Source organism: Belonocnema kinseyi, chromosome 6 (genome assembly GCF_010883055.1).
Source record: "Belonocnema kinseyi isolate 2016_QV_RU_SX_M_011 chromosome 6, B_treatae_v1, whole genome shotgun sequence".
Lineage (NCBI taxonomy): Eukaryota > Metazoa > Arthropoda > Insecta > Hymenoptera > Cynipidae > Belonocnema > Belonocnema kinseyi.
The window spans coordinates 22,026,293-22,041,124 of record NC_046662.1 but is presented as its reverse complement, the minus strand read 5'-3'; the positions used below and the strand labels follow the sequence as shown (position 1 = coordinate 22,041,124).

At 30.4% G+C, this 14,832-nt stretch overlaps 1 protein-coding gene across 1 annotated transcript in view; it reads right to left on the bottom strand.

Moving 5' to 3' along the window:
* The window catches only part of LOC117175258 (metabotropic glutamate receptor), a 57,636-nt gene that overhangs the window by 12,644 nt on the left and 30,160 nt on the right, over nucleotides 1-14,832 (bottom strand). Inside the window, exon 4 of the mRNA XM_033364953.1 lies at nucleotides 7,876-8,350. Within this exon, the coding sequence (XP_033220844.1) occupies nucleotides 7,876-8,350 (475 nt within the window). The remainder of the gene's footprint in view (nucleotides 1-7,875; nucleotides 8,351-14,832) is intronic.

Below are 14,832 nucleotides of genomic sequence, written 5' to 3'. Positions count from 1 at the left end.
CATTACACTATTTTTATTATACATGAAATTATGAAAAATGCTGTGCTCACTTCATAAATTTTACCTCAGCTTTCCAAAACACTTTAATAAAAATTCAATCGGATAATCCGAAAAAAAACAATACTAACTTTAGGTGGGAACACTTGATGTATTCTGCCCGATATCTAAAAGTCTTGAAGTGCAAAAATAATAATATAAATATATAATATAATAACAATATAATATAATATATAATAATACAAAAATAGTCCACTGTTTTCAAGTCCCTTATCTTATTATTTTATTTCGCTAAAGTTTGCAACATTTACAAAAAACGAACTCACAAAAAAATTTTATGCGCGAGAAAATTTTTTTCCATTTTTTATTATCTTGGGTTCTGAAAACGAGGGTGTACTGTAAGAGATAGGGGAATGAGACTTTTTTAGTTATCTTTGGACATCAAATGGAACCATTTTAAAGCATACAATTTTAGGTCTGAAAGTTAGGGCTTTTTTATTATCTTGGGGGTTGAAAACGAGGGCGATCTAGAAGAGATATTTGAATTAAACTTTTTTTGGCATATGGCAATATTCTAAAGCATAAAATTTTACATATGGAAGTTAGGTTATTTTTTGGAATTTTTTTCTGGTTTTTATTATCTTGGGGGTTGGAAACGAGGATATTCCGAAAGAGTTAAGGGAAGAAAGTTTGTTGCGTATCTTTTGACTTTCGCTTCTTATAGAGGTTTCATTGGGGTATGTTCCAGAAGTGCTAGGCGAATGAATTTTAAGTCTCACGCAAAAAAATTTATTTGTAAATTTCTTTTTTGTAAACCTTGAAAACTTCAGCAGCGTATTATTTCTGGAAACCATATATTACGTACAGTTAGAGGTTTGGGGGTAGAAACATTTTGTCGGTGTTTAAGAATGGTCTTCATAAGCTCAAACTTATTTTAACGTCTAACTATTATTTAGTGAATTTTTCTAATTTCTTATTTATGAGCAAAAATGGTCATAAAGGAAACTACCAAGAAAAGTAATTTGAAATAAAGCACTCAGGTATTTTCTTTTTTTTTAATCGGGACAATATTTTCCACTTTTTGGCAACCGTAGCTTTTTATTGCAATATATATCGGGGGGCTCTGTGATAATATAATTTTATAACCCCCTGGAGAGCGTTAGCGTATAACTTCATTTGGTATCAGGTGTGAGAAGGGGACAAAGGAAAATTGGTAGAACGTGATAATCTACAGGTCACTGTAAATTGCTGACCACTACCAATTAGATGGGTAGCCAATTTCGTTAAATTTTTATTACGTAAATATTTTAGAAGTATTATAAACTGATAAACGAAATATGCATTAAATAATTGAGCAGTTACATTTCACTTTTGGTTATTAAGATTTGAGAGAATGAAGAGTAATCTTTCGCCTTACTAAAGCAAAAGTTACTTCGTAAAAAAGTTTTGTATCCTCTGAATATTTATTGAATTTTTACGAATAAGTATCATTTATATTTTAATATATATACGAATTAATTAAAAAATACATTTAATCTTCACATTTTTTTACTGTTTTACCTCTAAAACGTTCTATTTAAATGTTTCGGGTGTAGTTTCGAATTGGATTCCCCTTCGATTTTTTTTATACTCTGTATAAAAAAATATATAAAAATAAAAATATATATTAGGGTGGTCCAAAAATGCATTAGAAATTTTTTTTCGAATCCACAAAAAAATAAACCCATTTTTTTTTTAATAATATTTAGAGGTGGCGCAAGCCTCATGAAGGTTAACACGTATTTCCCATAAGAAAAAAAGACGTTTTTGTAAATTTTATTCAGAATTCTCAATATTAGGTGAATCAAGTTCAAAATTCATCATTTCTCTTCACAATTAAACACAAAATGCGAATAAAATATTACTTTTGAAATATCACCCCCATAAGTCCGTTTTATAGGGTCACAAAAAAACCCCATAAGTGAAAAAATGGGTTTTTCGAGTTCTTGGCGCTAATTATGATTTTTTTGCGGTTTTTTAACGCAGATTGTTTCAAATGCAGGGAATACTACTTTATACTGATAATTAAATGTTTATTTACATTGTTTAAACAATTTATTATTGTTTTTAGCAACTTTCTCTTAGAAAAGGGTTATAAAGTCAAGGTTTTTTCTGAATTTTTCAACTTATTTTCAACGTTTCAGTTAGAGCGAGGTAATAATCAATTAACGTTTACAAAAATAATTGTTTGAAAAATTTGTTATTATTCATAACAATATTCTCTTAGAATAATGCTAGAAAGTTGCGGGTTTTTTTAAATTTACAACTTTTTGTCCACTTTTCACTCAAAGTGAGTAATTATTTTATTTAATTTAGGAAAAATAATTGTTTTAACAAATTATTATTGTTTATAGCTATCTTCTTCTAGATTAATACTACATAGTTGCGGTTTTTTCCTGAAATTTTGAACTTTTTATCATTTTTCAATTAGAATGAAGTGATAATCAATTCAAGTTAACGAAACAATTGTTTAAACAATTTACTATTATTGCTAATAATATTATCTTTGCTTAGTGATAGAAAGTTGCGGTTTTTTCTGAAATTTTCAACTTTTTGCCCACTTTTCACTTAGTGAGGTAATAATTAATGCGAGTTAACAAACATGCTTATTCAAACAATTTATTATTGTTTATAACCATTTTCTCTTAGATAAGTGATAGAAATTGTGATTTTCCCGAAATGTTTAACTTTGATTTACCTTTTTAGCTGTGAACAAATAATAAATAAACATCAGAGAGAATCATATTTTAAACAATCTCTTTCTTTTTTACTTTTAATTATTCCATTCTTTGTTTTTGTCTCTTTTGTATAATAGCTTTTTTGTTTTAATTAATATTTTTTAGTATTGGGAAAAGAGCAAAAATAATTTACTTAAAACAATACAATACTATTTAAAATATGATTCTCTCTAATGTTTATTTATTATTTTTTCACAACTAAAAAGGTAAAGCAAAGTTAAACATTTCAGAAAAAACCGCAACTTTTTAGCACTGATCTAAGATGAGATAGCTATAAACGATAATAATTTGTTCAAACAATTATTTTGGTCAACTTAAATTAAATATAAACTCACTTCAAGTGAAAAGGGGGCGAAAAGTTAAAAATTGCAGAAAAAACCAAAAAGTTTCTATCATTAAGCAAAGAAAATATTATTCGCAATGATAATAAATTGCTTAAACAATTATTTCGGTAACATGAATTAATTATTACTTCACTCTAATTGAAAAGTGATAAAAAGTTTAAAATTTCAGGAAAAAACCTTAAATATGTAGTATTAATCCAGAAGAAGATAGCTATTAACATTAACAATTTGTTTAAACAATTATTTTTGCTAAATAAAATAAAATAATTACTTACTTTAAGTGTAAAGTGGTCAAAAAGTTGATAATTTCAGAAAAAACCGCAACTTTGTAGCATTATTCTAAGAGAATATTGTTACAATTAATAACAAATTGTTTAAACAATTATTTTTGTTAACTTTAATTGATTATTACCTCGCTCTAACTGAAACGTTGAAAATAAGTTGAAAAATGCAGAAAAAACCTTGACTTTCTAACCCTTTCCTAAAAGAATGATGCTAAAAACAATAATAAATTGTTTAAACAATTTAAATAAACATCTAATTATCAGTAAAAAGTAGTATTTCATGTATTTGAAACAATCTGAGTTTAAAAAACCGCAAAAAAATCATAATTTAGCGCCAAAAACTCGAAAAACCCATTTTTTTACTTATGGGGGTTTTTTGGGACCCTATAAAACAGACTTATGAGGGTTTTTTGGGACCCTATAAAACAGACTTATGGGGGTGATATTTGAAAAGTTATATTTTATTCGCATTCTGTGACTAATTTTCAAGAGAAATGGTGAATTTCGAACTCGATTCACCTAATATTTTGCATACTGATTAAAATTGACAAAAACGTATTTTTTTCTTATGGGAAATACGTGTTAAACTTCATGGGACTTGCGCCACCTCTAAATATTATTTTTTTAAAATATGTAAACTTTTTTGTGGATTCGAATAAATTTTCGAGCGTTTTGCATAAAAATTCGATAAAAAAAACTTTTGGACCACATGCATGTATTTTGACGCTCAGATTACGAAAATCATAGTGAAGTTCGGCGCAAATTTCATTTTAATGTTGAAAACCACAAAAACACTACAAAATCACGGGCTTTCAAGTTTATCTCGCGAGAAAGATTAAAAATTATTTTAAAAAATGTTGACAAAAGTTGTAGAACTTAACAAAACAGACATTTTATGTTGAATCCATTATTGCCGTAATAGTGAAATTTTTCGAGGAATTTGACGACGATAATGAAAATTTCATGCCTAGCACCTGCCGAAAAAGAAACTATTTGTTTGCAACCCCCACATCTAAAGTGAGGACTTCCATTCCTCTGAATGATATGCAAAGTACTTCAATCCGACAAACTATACGGGAATAATAATGGCGTAAATTTGCACATCGACAAAATAAAAATATAGTCATTAAAAAATGTGTTTGTCGGGACGTAGAATAGAAGTGGAACTGCGAAAGAATATTGAAGTGGAATAAATTCATGGAATTCACGGAATTCCATGAATTCATGGGATACGTGGAATTTATGGAATTCGTGGAATTTGTGGAATTCGTGGAATTTGTGGAATGCGTGGAATTCGTGAATTCATGGATTTTATCGAATTAAAGAAATGCATGAAATTCAATAAATACATGACATTTAAGGAATTCACGGAATTAATCGAATTCACGGAATTCAGGGAGTTCACAGAATTCATGGAATTTACTAAATTCAGAAAATTTACGGAATTCATGGAATTCGTGAAATTCACGGAATCCATGGAATTCGTGGAATTTGCAGAATTCGAAAAATTCATGGAATCCACAGAATTCACGGTATTATTAGAATTAACCGAATTCATAGAATTCGCGGAATTTTTGCGGAATTGGCGGAATTCGTTGAATTAACGAATTTTATGGAATTCACGGAATTCATGAGATTCAAGGAATTCATGGAATTCGCAGAATTCCACAAATTAATTGAAAAAAGGTTAAAATAAAAAGTGCTAAATAATTTTGTCGGGTGGGTTTTGCAAAAAATAGCATGTGATACACGTAGTCACAGGCATTACTACTCGTGTGATTGAAGCATTTGCCTTCAGCTCTGATTACTCTTTGGCAATTGCCTATTTTGCGCCCATGTATCACAAATAGCTATGATTAGCTCTGATATCCTTGAAATTCCGTATACTCGACGCACTGATTACAAAAATCGTAGTGTAAATGTGCGAAAATTGGATTATCCATGGCGAAAACCAATGAAAATCCATAAAAGTAATGGTTTTTCCAATTTATCTCGGTAAATACAGAAAATTTTGAAAAAGTTTTCAGATAAAAGTTATAGGTTCGTTCAAAATATAAATTTTTTGTTCTAGATTCATTTTTTGGATGAATGGTTTCTGAGAAAGTCACTATTGAATTTTAGTAAGTGTAGGGGGGTGGGACGTATGACTGGTCACAGAAACAATATGCGTCAAACTCGGACACCTTTTCCAAAGCTTCATTGGAGCGGGAAAGACTGTGACTGGTCAAAGAAATAATGTTAGTTGAACCCCTACCCCTTTCCAACTTTTCGTGACAAGGCATGAAATTTTCATCTCTATCATCAAATATCTCGAAAACGTCCACTGATTATCAGAATATATGAATATACGAGTTACAATCAAGCTCTGATATAGTACCCCCTGATATAGTTCTTCCGAAAATTGACGCCGCGCCGCACGTTGAAGTAAAAGGAGCTGCGCTGGATATGTTCGCCACCACCGCCAGCCTTAAAACTTGTACAGTATCAGAGTTTCACTGCATACAAAAAATCAGAGATCAGCGCTATTCAACACTTTATCTGTTATTTCTAATTCAAAAAAAAAATAGCAAAAATTTTAAAGTAAATAAAATTTTTTTTCAGATTCACATGTTTGAAGTTCCAAGGGCTTTGTATATTGGATACATTAATTATTCAAAATCCTTTTTAAACAATAAGCTTTATTCCCTCTATTTCTTTTAAGATATTTTTTGCAGTTAAGAATTATTCAAAAAATTTAAATTTGTCGTCTGTTACTAAAAAAGCTCCTAGCACTGATAAAAAATTCATGTTCTGAGACTGGATCAACCACCTCTAACTAACTTCCATGGAACTCCAAAAATATAATAAAATTTTTTAAAACGTAGATATTTTTTTCAAATTTTACCTGAAATCTAATTAATATCCACGAATTTATTGATTTTTTTCAAAATTTCTATCGTTATTTTTAATTTTTGAATTTAAATTTCAATTCTGCAACTTGCATAGTCGGATAGAGGCGACTTTCATGTAATCCCACGGATTTATTGAAGTTTCCCCAAAAGAAAACTTTTTAAACTAATTTTGAATTTTGACCGACGCATTCGTTTTTGAGCGAGACGGAACATTCTGAAAAAAACGGATTCAGAAAAGTTGAACTTTCGTTTTTTTAGTTACAAATTTTATTGGTTTGTTGGAATTTAGTTTTTAGTTTAATTAGACTATTTTTTTATTCAAAATGAATTTCTTTGGTTGAAATATTTAATATTACATTATTTATTCTAAATTTAACTTTTATGCTAGAAAATTGGTATCATCATTTTAGTTAAAAACCCATCTCTGATTTAAAAAATGTTTTTTGAAGTTGAAAATTAATTTTTTAAATGAAAATTTAACTATTCCAGTTGCATATACATAATTTTAGTGGAAAATTCATCCATGTGGTTAAAAGTTTAACTATTTTATTGAAATTTTCTGTTTTCAAATTGAAAATTGAACTACTTGGTTAAAAGTTAAACTACTTTGTTAAAAAGAAATTTTTTGGTTGAAAATGTTAACTATTTTGTGGAAAATTCATTAAGACTCATTTAAAAAAATGAAAATGTAAGTTTTCAATTTTTTGTTGAAAATTTACATCTTTTAGTTGAAAATTCGTCTTTTTTGGTAGAAAACTAATCTTGACTTAAAATTTCCTCCTTTTTGGTTGAAAATGTAACTAATTGGTTAAAAATGAATTTTTTTGTTATAGATTTATATTTTTTGTTTGAAAATTCAAATATTTTACAGAAAATTTATCTTTCGGGTGCAAAGTTTACTGGAAATCTATCTTTTCCATCTTTGTATAAACATCGATCTTTTTTGGTTGAAAATTTCATCATTTGTATGAAATTTCATGCATTGTATTAAAAATTTGTCTTTTTTTAGAAAATTAATATTCTTGTTTAAAAATTCATCTTTTATATTTTAAAATTAAACTGTTTTCGAAGAAAGTTCCTCTCTTTTCTTTGAAATCGCAACAGCTTCACATTTTTTGTGCGAATCCATTTTTGTAGGTTGCATAGTCAACTATTTGGTTAAAAATTTATTTATTTTGTTAATAATTCAAGTATTTAGTTAAAAATTCATCCTCTTTGGGTTACAATTTTAATTTTTGGAGGTTTTTCGTATATCGGGATGAAAAATTTATCCATTTAGATTGAAAATTTATATTTTGTGGTAGAGATTAAAATGCTGATCTTTGAATATTAATGATCAGGGAAAAGTGAGGGAATTTTGAAAATGAAGTTTTTCGGCTATCCAGTTTTAGTCAAATCTGAGTGGAAAATGATTATAGTGTGTATAGATTCAGTATAGATCTTAATATGATCCCCTTCTCAAACCCGAAAATAGTAATTTTCACTCAGAATTAGAAAAACGTGAGTATCTCCTAAACTAGAGCCTGCCGTAAGGGCTCTTTTCATGCGGACGCCCATATATAATATTATCAAATCTACTTACACTTGGAAACCGAGGAAGTACCCGCACTGCTGCATTGTTTCTTGAATGTACTGCCTCCCAACGTCACTTTACCCCTAACATTCTTGTCTGGCTGGAAGATGATAATGTAAACTTTAGGAGAATAGAGGCAGACTAAAGTCACTGAAGCACTCAAGCTTATAGCTATACAAAGTGTGGTGATTTGTGTCTCGTGGGCATTCCCAGTACCGAAATAAATCGGCACGAAAGCGAGCCAAATGATGCATGTTGTGTACATCGTAAATCCGATGAACTTGCTCTCGTTGAAGTTTTCCGGAATCTTTCTGGTTTTTACGGCGTAGATGGTGGATACGAGGATCAAGGTGGCATTGTAAAGTTGCGAAAAGAGGAAACTCATGTCCTGAATATTGCATTTGAGGATCACCTCTTTTCGATCTGGGTACCAATGGCGGGTACCTGGAGGCTCAACAATCATCCAGACTAAAGTCAACACCACCTGTGAAAGTTTAACAGAAAAGAACATTGATAATTCAGAATGAGAACCACATTATATAGAAAGAATATAATGCAAAAAACAGTACAAAACTTTAAATTTCTCCGTCTCGGAGAAACCACATGTGAAAGTGCTAACTCGTGGAGACCAAATGAAAAGATGGTACAGATTTGAGGGAGCTGATCTGCCTTGAACAATACATTTTTATGGGGGTTTAAAACATCCAGAAATCTCCACGCGAGTTAGCACTTTTTCATTTGGTATTTCCGATATAGGTATTTGTCATTTGGACACGTCGAAATGCAATTTTGTAAGAACAGTTTGGAATATAAGTTGAAACCGCACTCACATCAGTATATCTTGATGAAAATTTAAAAACATTTGTATTTTTTTTCAAACACAAAGGATACTTTCGGCGTTCAGCGGAACCTGCTAAAGTTGTTCACCTAGATAAATTTTAGCCTGATTCTCTAATAATTCAGATAGCATTCTAACAAACAAAAGCATAGACACCAGTGCGGAAAAATTTTCGGGCAGTCTGATTACAGGTCTGGGCCAGGTCTGGATTTATCCAGACGGTCGAATCTGGAAGAACTGATTTGGCTCAGGCCTGATGCCAGTCTGGATCAGGTTTGACTTGATCTAGATCGTCTAGTGTGTAAGGTCTATTCTGGCCCAGGTTTGGCACTGGTCAGCTAGACAATAGAAAAAAAATCTTAAGTTCCATCACCAAATTTTTTTTTGACGTATTTTGAAAAAGTTACAGGTTATCTAAAATGATGGATAATAAGAAATTGAAACTATGAAAACACGACTTTCTTTCTTATCATCTAGAGAGTCTGGTCTGGTCCAGGCCTAGCTCTGATCAGCGAGCCAAGAAAAAAATCTAAGTTCGATAAAGTAAATTTTTTTTTCCATTTCAAAAAAGTTACAGAGCCTATAATCAAATTTTTAAACTAAAAAAGTTTATAGTGAAATTTTTGTATCCAAGTCATTAAAACAATGAAGTTTTCCCAAGTAATAGTAATTCATTGCTTGGATCCGACTTATCGGAAACAGTCCTAGATTTTGTTGATCAAGTGTCAAAAACTGTCAAAAGTTTCTTACTATTTTCCTAATAATATATTAATCCAGCCAAAAGTTAGCTGTAAAAGCGGAGGCTCAAAGTGTACCAAATCTTTATTAAGTTATTAAATAAATGGTAAGTACAAAACTGCTTTTGATCTATTATAAAAGAATAAGTATAAGAAACGATAATTAAATTGATTGATTTTATTGATGGCAGTATATTTTTGACGCAAACTTTGAATTTTTACTGATTATATTAAACATGTATATTTTAATTTTTCTAGGAAATCATGTTTTGCTTTTTGAGCATATTCTCAAAGCGTATCCTCCTAACATAGACGATATGATCCTCAACGATCAAACATTAATCGATCAGCTATTAACTAGTGGATCACGAGCCAATAACTCGCAGCGGACCAGTCCATGTCTAGCGGCTGACCAGACAGTCTGGTCTGGGTCTAGCCAGGAAAAACGTTACACTTTTGGCCAAGCCCAGGCCAGACCATCTGGTCAGCACCAGGGCTGGAAACCTGGCGTTCTGGTCTGGGCCAGGTCAGCGCCAGAACATTTTTCCACACGAGCATAGCTGTAACTGTAATATAGGCCTAAAGGTCACAACGTTTATAAATATGAATACTCCCCAATTCAAACACTACGAATAAGAAAATAATCTTAAAAATACACTTGATGTCCAAATATCCCGAAAAAAATGCATTCCCTAGTTCTTCTGAAACATTTTTATTTTGTACCCTTAAAGGTGTTAAAAAAAGCAGTTAAGAAGGGTTGTCGTAGGTGAAGATAACATAAAAATACAATTTTTTATCTCAATTCTACATGCCAAAATCTGCAATTTGAGCCTATGAAGAACATTGCACTGAACGAAAAGTATCGAGCATAGAGGTCTAACAATCCAATGTTCACATTATTGTTATGTTAAACCACTTTTTTAAAAAAAAGAGAAGGATACAAGGTAGCAAATTATATTATTTTATTGTTCATCAATATGCCAAGAGCTTCAATCTGGGATATTCACGAAGAAAATCCGACGAAAAAAAACTACCAGAATAGTTAGTTTGAAAATCAAAATTTCTTTATTTTTCTTAGTATTTGGCCACTGTTATGAAAAAAACCTATTAAATAGCAAATTTAATTTCTTATAGAAAATCTACATGCTCAGAGCTTCTTATTATTTTTTTTTACTGAAAGGGGATACATTTGATGTCTAAGGTTGGAAAATATTTTCCTGGGACCTCTAAAACATATCCCAATTCAATCCTTAAGAACTAAAGAATTAATCAAGATCGCTCAATATTTCTGACTTAAAATGTTACTGTTTATAGTATGTATCATCATTTCATGCCCAAAGATCTCCAAAAAATTGCATCTCCTTAGCTTAAGGTATTAAATTCTAAAAAAACTTCTATATAACGCCCTAACTTTGAGACCTAAAATTGTATGGCTGTAAATGGTTCCAATTAATGTTTAATGATTCTGTTAAAAAGTGTATATCCCTAGCTCCTCCGGAACACATTCCAATTCTACAGCTAGGAATTAAGACAATCGTTAAAATTGCTCTAACTTCCAGGCCCACTGTTTTATCACTTAAAATAGTTCTATTAGATATCCAAAAATTTAAAAAAAATGCATTCCCTGGTACTTCCAGGAAACACCCGAAATCATTCTTTATAAATTAAAAAGTCTGCCCGCGCGACGGTTGAATCTCGTGCTTCGCGCTTGGATATTTATTCTTTGCATTTGGAATGCTTGAGAAAAACTTTATCAAAAAGATATCTTTTAGGTGGCAGTATTTACATGCGTCTTCATATTCTAAATTGTCTACTTAATTAAGTATAGTCAAATATTAAGTTTCTCAAAGCTCTGTAGGCTTTGAGGTACACATTCTCATCGTGACACTGCGCTGTGCGCTCGATTTCCGACAGAAATTTGTAAACAGGTTTTGTTGGACTTCTTCTCGTAACTTTCGTCGTTTTTCCACACATTTTTTTTATTTTATTTTTTTTCAACGTTATTTTTCACGAATAAAACAAAAATTACGCGTTCTATCAAGAAGTGATTCCTAACGAAATTGTAAATCTGTTTTGGGATAACCATTTTTGTTAATTCATCTTTTTTCGTATCATACATAGTTTGTCCACAAAATGGATTTGTTTATTTTCCATTATTTTTTATGCAATCAAAATTTGAATTTTCGATATTTGAAGAAAATCCAAAAATTAGTTATGATAATTTTTTAGGGCTTTCAAAAAGAAATGTTTTTTTTTATTGACTTTTTTTCATACCGTGCGTTTTTCGGTTTCGAATTTTGATTTTCGGTTGATTAAAAAATTTTTGAAAACGCTATAACTCTGAAAATTTTATTTTTATGGAAAAAAGTTATAAGGATAAATTTTTTGTTCTTTTTAATACTATAAACATCTGTGCATAGAATTTTCAAATTCAGAAAAAAGTTGTGTCAAAAATTTTCAAAATGCGCTCACTTTTTGAATTTTTATCAAAAATGGCTGGTTCACGAACTCGTCCTTTCTTTTAGGGCCTAAAAAAAGTGTGCCAAAGATTAATTAGATTCGTTCATTTTTTGGAGAGTTATCGTGTTTACGGGCGGACGGCCGAACGGATAGACAGACAGACGCCATCGTGAAAATTTGATTTTCGGATTCAGGGGGTCTCGAAACATGGAGATCCGTTGAAAAAGTGTGATGTCAAATTTCCGACAATTCTAAAACTTTCTCAATCATAAATGATGAGAATGTAAAAATGCATTAAAACCGCCCAAATTTCGATACCTCAAATTTTCCTGTTGATAGTATGATCTTTTGATGTTTACAGATCCCCAAAAAGTTTCATCTTCTTCCGGAGCAAGTCCGTTTTCTACAAATAAGGTATTAAACAATACAAAAAAAGCTCGAAAACGCCCTAACTTTCAGACCTATAATTTTATGGCTTAAATTGTTCTATTTGATATACACAGATTCTACAAAAAGTTCTATCCCCCTAAGACTTTTGTAATACACCCCAATTCAACCCCTAAGAATGGAAAACATTGAGTAAAAAATTATTTACCTTTCAGGCCTGAAATATTATTGCTTAAGATGGTTTTATTTAGTGTCGGAAGACCTTCAAAGTAGTTTCATCCCCCTAGATCTTAGGGAACATCCCCCAATTCAAACTCTAAGAATGAAAAAATGGGGTGTATACCGGATAATAATCTAGGGGGATGGAGCTTTTTTGTCGAACTTTGGACATTGAATGAAGCCCTTTTTAGCAATAAAATTGAATGTCCTGTGCGTTTGAAAAAATTGTTTCGTTTATTGTAAAGGGTACCAAGTTTAACCCTTTCATAACTGAAGGGGAGCACAGCAAAACGAATCAAAACACATTTGGCCGGTTTTCACGAGACATCAAAAAATTTGATTTATACTCCAGAAAGATGGTAGTTAAACATAAGAGTATTGTAAAATGAAATCAATAAAACTTAAATATATTTTGATAAAAGTAATTTTTATTTTTGAAATAGCTATGTCACGTCATCGGTTTCAGTTGTCATATATAAATTTTATTCCGAGGTTTAAAAAATTGCAAAAGTTCAAAAACTAACTTTGCTATTAATTCCACTTAGTTCAATTTCAAATAGGTCCTTTTAGTCAGTTTCATTAAAGGTTATCTGTTCAATTAATTTTAAATTTCAAACCTCTATCAAAATGAGTACTTACTCATTAGAGAAATATTCTAAGTTTTTTTTTAAATAGGGAAAAATGCGTTTCTCTTCAATTTTTTCAAAAAAATTAACGTGAGAGAAATATTTCGCTTTCGGATTCGCATTCAGCGAGACAAAGTCTACGGAAAACACGTAATTTGGTCCCGGTACAAAAAAAAGTGTTAATTTTCGTTTTGTTTGTACAAATGATAAATGGCTTAAAGCTATGATAGTAAAATTATGGTAGACATCACTGAAAATAATTTTACCCTATTTTTTTTAGAATACTATCTCTGAAAGTAAAAAACACCCTCTTAAGGGGTTGATTCGGTACATAGAAATTAGACACCATGTCTTTATAATATTTGCAAAACCTGTTTTTACATGAAAGTTTTTTTTATTTACATACTATACTTCAAAGTTGATGCAACAATATTAAAGATTCCTTAACTCCAGAGACGAATCGATTTACCTATCACATTAATACACTTCATTGGAAATTAAAGCAGTTCTGTCCATTTGTGATATTAGAAAAATCTCTTTCCTTTCCATTCTCTGTCCTTGATTCGATAAGAATTGATTGACCTAATTACCTCATTTTCTGACGTCCTAGTAAAACAGTTACGCACTTCTCGCAAAAAGACGGTATTTAACCTTTTTTTATACTAAAGTTGGTTTAAAGACCCAAAAACGGAGTTCAAATTGTCTTTAAATTATTATTTTTAAACTTATAAATATTGAAGTAATGTTTCTGAAATAATCCTTAAACATTTCTTATGAGAAATGATGTTAAGAGCTAGTAAAGAAGAAAAATATCTTTCTTAGAGGTAATTCTTAAAAATTTAAGGGTATTTTTCTATCACTCATATACATTTTAACTTCTTCCAGGCCATTTCAAATAATTCAAGGCCGAAAATATCTAAGGTTGTATGAAAAAAAAACATTATAAATTTGCAAACCCTTATAACAGAGGGTGGATTTTTCACTTTTAGTGGTAGTATTCTTAATAAAATTAAGGAAAACTTATTTTTGGTTATGCCTAACATGATTTTGTTGTCACGTTTTATCGGACTAGAAAATTCCCAAGTGACCCTACGATTCTTGACGTTGAAAGAAAAATGTAAACTAGGTATTGCAAAATAACCTACTCATTAGTATTAAGTCACGTTATAAACATTTTTGAAAAAATACATTTGTTTATTTACAATGTGCGATTGAACATTTGTGTATCGTTTTATTAACTAATTATTATTTCGTAAACTATTTAAGAAAAATTGATGAAAATTTTAGGGAATGGTAAAAAAAGCAATTAACATAAAATTCTCAAAATCGTGTTTTTTGATACTATTGCTAATTTATATCATTTTTTAAATTAACAAATGCCGACTTTGCCGTCTTCTACAAAAGGAATTGAAAATATTTTAAATTAATGATAAGTAATGATAAGCTTAAGATTCAGAAACCCTTTCAACTTTCTTGCGCTCGCTCTTTGTGTTAATGATAAATAATATTGTGTAGCGCCGCATACCGCGTGCTGCGGTTACCGCTCCACAGTCGTCTGAAATAGGAATTTACTGTTCATAATAATCGCTCACAGGTCGTATTTCTTAAGCGATTTCAAAGTATGTTCCTTAGAAATAGTTAGCATTAAAATTTTAAGACGATTTTGGTTTGTAATTTTTAATTTTTGTCAGAGAGCAAC